The 8,418-nt window shown below is 60.1% G+C and overlaps 1 protein-coding gene across 1 annotated transcript in view; it reads right to left on the bottom strand.

Moving 5' to 3' along the window:
* Positions 1-4,838: 4,838 nt before the first annotated feature.
* The window catches only part of MNX1 (motor neuron and pancreas homeobox 1), a 5,497-nt gene continuing 1,917 nt past the window's right edge, over positions 4,839-8,418 (bottom strand). Inside the window, exons 2-4 of the mRNA XM_008583790.1 lie at positions 7,926-8,082; positions 5,719-5,879; positions 4,839-5,180 (exon numbers count right to left, since the gene is read on the bottom strand). Of these exons, the coding sequence (XP_008582012.1) occupies positions 4,839-5,180; positions 5,719-5,879; positions 7,926-8,082 (660 nt within the window). The remainder of the gene's footprint in view (positions 5,181-5,718; positions 5,880-7,925; positions 8,083-8,418) is intronic.

Here is an 8,418-nt window from a genome sequence, read left to right as displayed (position 1 = left end):
TGACACACCTGGCGCGTCGTAAAGTGATTTACGAAGTGAAAGTGCCGAGCGAGGCGCAGCGGAGGCGCGACCGGCGTCGTGGGTTTATTAGGTGCCCTACGACGCAGAATAAACCTTAATCCGACCATAAAAGCGAAGCTGAAAAACACATCTGCCCCGGTCGTCGGGAACACGGCGGCACTCCCGGCGGAGGTCACACCCCCGCGGCATCGGCTTTATGGAGGAAGACGCGGGCGCCGCAGGACTTTGACACTGGGGGTGGGGGACCGCGCTCGAGTCGCCTGCGGCCTGCGCTGCCCCCCTGCGCTGCCACCCCTGTCCCCTTCCACAGGGTCCCCCCACCCCCTCCACGCCGCGGCCCGGGTGGGACCTAAACTGCCTCCCACCCCCGGGGGACTCGGGGGGCCGCAGGGGTCAGTTCACCCCCAAGGCTGGCAGGGTGCAGGGCCTGGTCCTCCCCTCCTGTGCCTGCAAGCCCGGCCTTCCTTTGTAAATGGGGGTGCAGGGGGTGTAGGGAAGGAGGGAAGAAAGAGGCGCAGGAGGAGGCAGGCAGGGGGCAGGGGGGAAAGGACAGAAGAAAGTTTACAAACCACCTTAACCACCCCGGGTGTCCCCTCAGCACTGCTCACGCTATGCACGTGGTCATGCGACAGACCTACAACTATCTCATCGTTCCAAATGGAAACCCTGTCCCCACCAAACACTCACTCGCCAGTCGCTCTCCTCCTGGCCGGGCAGCCACTATTCCAGAGTTTGAATCTTACCTACAGTGACACCGGGTCTGAGCGGAACCGTGCAGTAGTTGTCTTTTTGTGACTGGCTTATTTCACTTACCATAATGTCCTCAGGGTTCGGCCACGTTGCAGCACGTGTCAGGATTTCCTCCTTTTTTAAGGCTGAATAGTTCTCCACTTTATGGACAGGCATTGCTTCACCGGGATACGTCCTAAAAATGCATGGTTAGGCGGTTTCACCGTCATGTGATGTCACAGAGTGCACTTGCACAAGCCTGGACGGTGCAGCCCACCCCCTGCCACACACCCGGGCTGTCGTTCCGTCCTATATGCCCTGATCCAAACGCTCTTCTGCAGCGCATGACGGTGTGTACCACATTCTGCTTATCTTCCATCTCTTGGTGGACATTTAGGTTCCATCCACTTCTTGGTTATTGTTGAGTAATGATGCGATGAACACGGGTGTGCAAATCTCTCCTTCAGATCCTGTATTCAGTTCTCTGGGGTATGCCGTATGCACAGAACTGGGACGGCCCGACCACATGCTGATTCTCTGTTTAGTTTATTGAGGAAACTCCATACTGTTTTCCATAACGGCTGCACCATTCCACAGTCCCACCAGCAGCTCACAAGGGCTCCGATTTCTCCACACCCCCCGCACTTGCTATTTGCTGAATTTGTTTGTTTGTTCGACATTGGCCATCCTAGCGGGTATGAGAGAGTACCTCGTGGTTTTATCTGCTTTTCCCTGATGATTAGTGAGGCTGAGCAGCGTTTCATGTGCTTCTTGGCTATTTGTGTATCTTCTTCACTGAAACGTCTATTCAAGTCCTTTGCCTTTTTTTTTTTTTTTTTTTTCTTGGCTGGTAAAGGGACTTCACCCATTTTAAAACTGAATTGTTTGGGTTTTGTAGTTGAGTCATAGGAGTTCTTTACATATTCTGGATATTAACCCATTACCAGCTGTATGGTTTGCAAATATTTTCTGCCTTCCCTGGGGTGCCTTTTTACTCTGTTGACGGTGTCCCTTGTGGCACAGTTTTTCAGTTTGACATACTCCCGTTTGTTTATTCTTGCCTTTTCTGCCTGTGCATCGGTGTCATAGAAATAAAGTCTTTTCAGCTGATCTTTCCAAGCCGACTCGGTCTGGTAACTGGGTAGGAGAAGGCCAGCAGAGGGAGGAACAGGCCCAGCCTCTTTACATTCTAGTTGTTTCTGTGCTTTTCTGACTCCTGGGATTAGCCCCCACACACACACACACACCCGACACCTTGCCAGCCTGTCCCCCTGAGGCTACAGCTCCGGAGGGGCTGGAAGGAGACTCTGGCTGCCGTCTGCAGGGTTCTTGTAGATCACTCTCTCCTGCCACGAAAAGGGCTTTGTCCACACGCTTCTGCACACCTCGGAGAACTGCACACAGCGAGGTGCCCTTTCTGAAAACGGAGGACAACCTCTCATTAGAGCGAAGAGAACGCTGCCGAGAGGTTGCCAGGGAAGGTGTCAGCTCTGGGTGGGGGCCTACTATGGGGACCCAGCCTCTGGGTTGCAGTGACTGCCAGGATCTCCACCGCGCATCCTTGCTTCCGTTTAGGGCTGGGAGACCCACAGGCCTCGGGGACTGAGGGCTTCACAGCGACAGGACAGTAGGGGCTTCCTGAGGGGGAAGCCTGGAGCTGTCTGAAAACAATGCCTTGAACTCCCTCTGGTCTCTGGCTGCACAGACATAGCCCTGGGTCCTGAGTACCCTGTCCTCGGGGATGCAAAGATGTTCTACCCAAGCGGGGTCAGCCTATGGCTCAAGTGCGGATCGAGGCCCGGGCCCTGAGGACGACCCCTGCCCCAGGCCAACCTGCCAGGCAGGAGGAGCGGGCGTCACGACTATTCATTAGGCGGAATGAATGGTTCGCTGTGCCCGGAGTGGGTGAGGATGAGCCAGTGATTATATTTAAATTTGCTATAATTGATTTGGGGAAGAGCTACTGTGACAAGAACGAATTGATCATTAAATTTATTAGCGAGATAAATTCCGCCGCGATTAAGCGGCCGGCTGGAGATGCAGGGGCCGCCGAGTCCCCGCGCCAAACCCCGGCCTTGCTGTGCTGGCGGATGGGGGCGGCCCTCACGACTGTCTGCCTTCAGTGTCCCCGTCCTTCACCCCAGGGGGAGCGTCCATCCCTTGGGGCGGGGGAGGGGAAGAAAGAACCTCCGGGGAGGCCGAGGCCCAGCTCCCGGCTGGAGGTTACAGCCCCTCTCCAGGCCCGGACCCCTTCCCCGGCTGCCCCGTGTCAGGCGGGGGCGCTGGGCTGGGCTGGCTGAGCTCAGGGGGAAATAGCCCCCAGATGTGGAGCCGGTGGGGAAAGGATCGCTGCAGGCGGCCCCTCACCCCTGTGCTGGGAATTAAAAGGACATACACGCAGAGTGCAGGGTTTTTACAGACCCCAAAGGCGTCTGCCCCCCATCGCCTTCCCCCCTCGCCTCTGATCTTCCCACCCGCTTCGGTCGGGCCCTCTTCCTCCCCATCAGCTGCAAACCCAGTCCCGGGTCCCCCGAAGCACCTTTGGACTCTCAGGCGACCGAGGCCCGCGCCTTCCGCCCGCCCGCAGCTGCCCCTGCCCAGGCTCCCGGCAGCCACGCCCGGCCTCGGCTGAGGCTGGATTTTATGGAAGGAGCCCGCGGTGATAATGAGCTGCCAGGGAGGATATTAATGTCACCCCGGCCCTGAGGTACAGGAGTGGCCAGGTCACCCCCACGGTAATCACCCAAATGAAACGCCAGGCCCATCTCAGCTCGTTCACCAGCGGGCAGGGGGGGAGGGAGGAGGGGCTGCTCGCCCAGCCCAGGTGCTGCTGAGAAAGTGACAAACAGGGAGGGGGCAGGCACGAGACGGAGGGACAAGCAGTGTCCCCTGATGGCCCGCCTCCTTGGGCCCAGGAGAGGCGCTGGGTCGGGGATGGGGCAGGGGCTCGGGCTGGAGCCGGGCATGTGCGCAGCACCTGGCCCGGAGGCCCGGTGATTGATCGCCCAGCGCTCCTGCCGCCCGCCGCTGTCCTGCAGGACGCCATGTGCACAGATGCCAGAAACCCTGGCCAGGCAGGGAAAGCTGGGGTCCAGGAGTTAGGGACTCGCCCTGCAGCCCAAGGCGTTCCGGGACATGTGCGCAAGCAGCACCTGCGGGCACCGACCCCAAATGCCACTGAAGGCTGGTCGTTTGAAGCTTTTCTGAAACGTTCAGATAGACTACAGTGTTTCCACCCCTGGGGCACCAACAAACAAGAAGTCCCGCAAGGAAACAGGAACAATAAACACGCCCAGTCCAAAGTGACCCTCCTGAGTCACGTGTCCCAGACAGGTGTGAGCCAGGCACCAGAGCACGCGCCGACACCTGGCTCCGGCACCTCCACCGACGGTTCACACCTGCGGCTCCGGATTCCTCGGCCACCTCGGGGCCCCGGGCTGGAGGGGTCCTGACACCATCCCCGTCACTGCAACAAGCAGAACAGCAAAGCCGCTTTCACAACGCCCCTCCCCCCCCAGGTCTGCGCTCTCGTCCAGTAAAAAACCAATTTATTTTACGTTCCATCCTGAGCGATGGGAGAAGCTAAATAATAATTTAGCATGCATAGGTAGACGTTTCTTCATATATATATATATAAATACAACATACAAAAATAAAGACAGTACAGTTCTGAGATTTCCAGCCGTCTGAACGCTCGTGACGTGCTTTCCCCCCTAAGATACATCAGCATAAAACGTTTTTCTTTTCCCCGTCCTCGGCAGGATGGCGTTTCCAGAGCAGGTTTCAAGTTTCAGAGGTCGTTTAACACTGTCGGTTTCTGCCTCCCTGATGCGGGCAGAGGGACGTCCCCAGCCTCCCCTGGGCGCGCCTCGGCCCCGCTCGCAAACGCTCCCGCAACGCTCACCAAGACCAAACCCAAAGAACGGGAAGTCAACTTGGGGCCCCCTGGGTCCCCGTCTCGCTGTCCCTCGAAAAGCGGACGAGGCGCGGTGGCCCAAGGTGAGGCCCCCAGGTCCCCGCGGCCGGGGCGGGTGGCCCGGGAGGCGGCGGCCGGGCCTCGTTGCAGGCCAGCCGGGCCGCGGGGGCTCCTACTGGGGCGGGGGCTGGTGGCCGGGCCCGCCGGGCCGCGGGGACAGAGAGTCGTCCTCCGAGGAGCAGTCGGAGGCGGCGGCGGGGACGCTGGCGCCGTTGCTGTAGGGGAAATGGTCCTCGTGGTCGTCGTCCTCGTCCTCCTCGGGGTCACTGTCCCTCAAGTCCCGCAGGCGGCGTCCGCTGCCCTTGTCCCCGGCCGCGGGCGGCCCCAGCAGCTGCTCCTCGCCCTTGTCCTCGGCGCCGCCGCCCCTCTGCTTCTCGGCCTCCTGCGCCGCCTGCTCCTTGGCCTTTTTGCTGCGTTTCCATTTCATCCGCCGGTTCTGGAACCAGATCTTCACCTGCGGGCACAAGCGGCCGGGCGTGAGAACGGCTCTGCTATCGCCCGCCCCGCGCCCCGCGCTGGCACGCTGGATGGGGGCCTCGCAGTCCTGTTCCCCCCTCAGCCCTGCGCACAGGCTAACCACGGAGCTGGGCTGGGGGCCCCAGGGAAGCCCGGACTGCGCCCCCCGATTCCCAGTGACGCTTCTACCCGCGGCCTCTCTGCCGAGGAAGGGCCAGGGCGGCTGGGCGTGTCCCCGTAAATCCTAGGATGTTCCCTCGCCTCTGTCTGGGACAAACCTTCCCGAATGTGGCCCGGGGAGCACCGTCTTCAGAATGGGGGCGGTCGCTCAATGCGGATGCTTGGGCCCCACCCAGGACCTACCAGATCAGAACCGCCAGGCGCCAGTACAATTGCCTGGCGAAAGTACTGATCTGCACCCTAGGGGTCAAGGGGCGCAGCTCCAGACGTCCAGGACAGCCCGAGGGCCGAGCGTGCAGAGGTGACAGTGTCCCCGGGAAGCCGGGGTGTGCCGGGGCGGTGGGGTGGCAGCGCACCTGGGTCTCGGTGAGCATGAGCGAGGTGGCCACCTCGAAGCGCTTGGGCCGCGACAGGTATTTGTTGAGCTTGAACTGGTGCTCCAGCTCGAGCAGCTGCTGGCTGGTGAAGGCCGTGCGCGGCCGGCGGCACTTTCCCAGGAGGCTGGACTGCGCCTGGGCTGGGGACGCGAGAGGGGCGTGAGGCCCGAGGCCCACCCTCGTCCTCCCGCCGCTTCCGCTGCCCGCCTCACACGCCCCGCGGAACACGGGGTGCGGACCGCCAAATGAAGCCCGAGTTTCTGGCTGGTATGGGGCCTGCCCTGCGTGTCCTCATCAGAGAGCGTCTGTCACCTGGACTCAGTCTCTCCACCTGGGCGAGGGTCGGTAGGGACAGGCTGGACCCATAAGGTGAGAGCCGTGAAAAGAGGCACCAAACCGCGTGCCCTCTCCTCGCTGCGCCTTTGCCAACCCTAGCCCCAATCCAGACAGGTCTGCTGGTGCAGGGTCCCACCACGACCTCCTCACCACAGGAAAGGAGGCGCAGGAGGGAAAAGAGGAAGGGGGAAGGAGGGAGGGAAAGGACCAGATCGCAGCCTGAATTTGTGTATTCACGGGGACCCTCCCACATTTCAAGTTTTTTCCTTGGCAAGGGGCACAGCCCGGGGAGATTGGAAGCCTTTTCAGTACAACTCTCATTACGCAAGGCCGAGGCGTAGGCGGATCCGGCTTTTTGTGTGTTCCAGGAGGCCCGTCCGGCTTTATTTACATAATTTCGCACGGTTACATCACAGAGAATTTTATGACCTCAAAACGAGACTTCCCTTGATTTCCCAGGAGCCTGACAAGTGTCAGACAATAAAAGAAAGAAAGCAAAGGAAAGGAAAGAGGCCAGCCCCGGGGCGATGATCTCGGGCTCCCTGGGATGGGCAATTTGCTTTACAGGGAGGCCCACGCCCCCCGCTTTAGTTAGACAAGGCCCTGAATTCCCAACTTGACAATACATTAGAACTTTAATTAAAACACTGGCTCCGAAGGGACCATTTGGGAAGTGCCATCCAAGTAGCAGAGACAACCAATTAAAGGAAACCAAACAGGTTTTCCAGCGACCAGAGCGGAGGGCTTCTTGGAACTCGTTCCACTGTCGTCGTCTGCACTGATTATTGCCCTGTAGGACTGCGGTGTTCAGATTCCTTCTCCCAGCTTAAAGCTGACTGTGTTTTTAATTTGGTCACCTCTAGGTCAAGATTAGGAATCAGAGATGGGCGAGTTGTGTTGGCAAAGAGATCCCGCTTTAACCGATTATCTGAGTGACCTAGGGCTACACAAAGGCCCAAAAGCACAGAGGTGGCTAGGGGACCCAGTGCCCTAGGAGGCCAATGTGGAGACCCCTGCCTCTGGACCCATCAGCCCCCCTCACAGGGTGACTAAACATTCTAGGCTCTGGGAGATGAGGGTCCAACAGAAGGGATTTGTTGGGCTCTGTAGCCAGGCAGCCAGGCCCGGAAAGGTGCCCTGGGTTGGCAGATGGATCAGCAGACTCCGAAATGTGTGAAGCTGCAGCCCCTAAACCGAGAGGTGTGGGGAGCGTCCCTCTGCTCTGCAGGACGTCAGAGGGGGCTGCCTCTCCAGCAGAAAGGATGGGTGGCCATTAGGCCTTGTTGGAACAGAGCTGGGAAAAGCCTGGAGTGGCTGTGGGCAAACAGTGCACACGCTGGATTTTCTCACCTGCTTGTGACTTCTCCAGCCCTCTGGGGTCCTAGCTTTTCTCTGTTTAGTCACAACCACAGCTTCTAGCAGAGGCATCCGAATTCTGGCAAGTGTTTATTTCTGCTTTCTTTTTTGCTTTTTCCCCTCCCAGTGCCTGCATCTCCCCAGTCTAAACAAATCCACTCAGACGGAAACAATGGGGTCCCTTTGTTTGGGCGTCTGCGGCTGGAAGCATAAAGCCCCATATATGTCTTCTGTTCTGGCCTGACTCGAAGGTAGCCCACCCCGGTGGGGAGAGCCACCGGCAGAGCCGGAGCCCCAGGTCGCCAGGCCCGTGCCTCCGCGAGATCTCGGAACGCCTGGGCGGGAGGCCTCCCGCGCGGTGTCCGCCTGGGTGGCCGGGCAGCCGCCGCAGCGCAGAGGCTCTCAGTGGAGGGTGGCCGGGCCTCCCTCGCTCCCACCTTGGGGACGGGTTTGCTACCCTGCTGGGTGCCCCTTACTCCCAGGTAGGCACCTACTGCTTAAAGTCCCTACACCGCCCGGTTCAAGCCGGGCCATCGGCCTCTTGAACGTCGCACCCCGGCTCCGGCGCCCTTCCAGGGGAGGGTGGCGCCTGGCACGGGCCGGGGGAGCCCGTTTCTTTCCGTTCGCTGCTCCTGGATCCCGGGGGTCTCTCTAGAGCCCAGAACGGGGGACCCAGGCCAAGTTCGTTTCCCTGGTGACAAGCACCTGGCTTCGGTGGCCCCCATTCCCAGGCCTGCCTAGCGCAGGGCTCTCTTCGGCTGGCCTCCCGGCCACTTCCTTGTCCTCTAGACTCCAGGTTAATCATTAGGTTTCAGTCCCCGCTTCCAGCTGCTCCTTGCCGTTAAGGGAGCAGAGGCAAGGCCCAGCGAGGCCATTTTAATGATTCGCTGCCGGTGCCTCCCCGCCAGCCGGCGCGCGTCCCCGCGGGCCCCGGGCAGAGCCGAGGCGGCTTCGGGCGCTGCCCTCGCTCAGGGGCGCAGGAGGACG

The sequence above is a fragment of the Galeopterus variegatus genome, unplaced genomic scaffold (genome assembly GCF_000696425.1).
Source record: "Galeopterus variegatus unplaced genomic scaffold, G_variegatus-3.0.2 Scaffold100, whole genome shotgun sequence".
NCBI lineage: Eukaryota > Metazoa > Chordata > Mammalia > Dermoptera > Cynocephalidae > Galeopterus > Galeopterus variegatus.
This window is presented reverse-complemented; position numbering and strand designations above follow the sequence as displayed.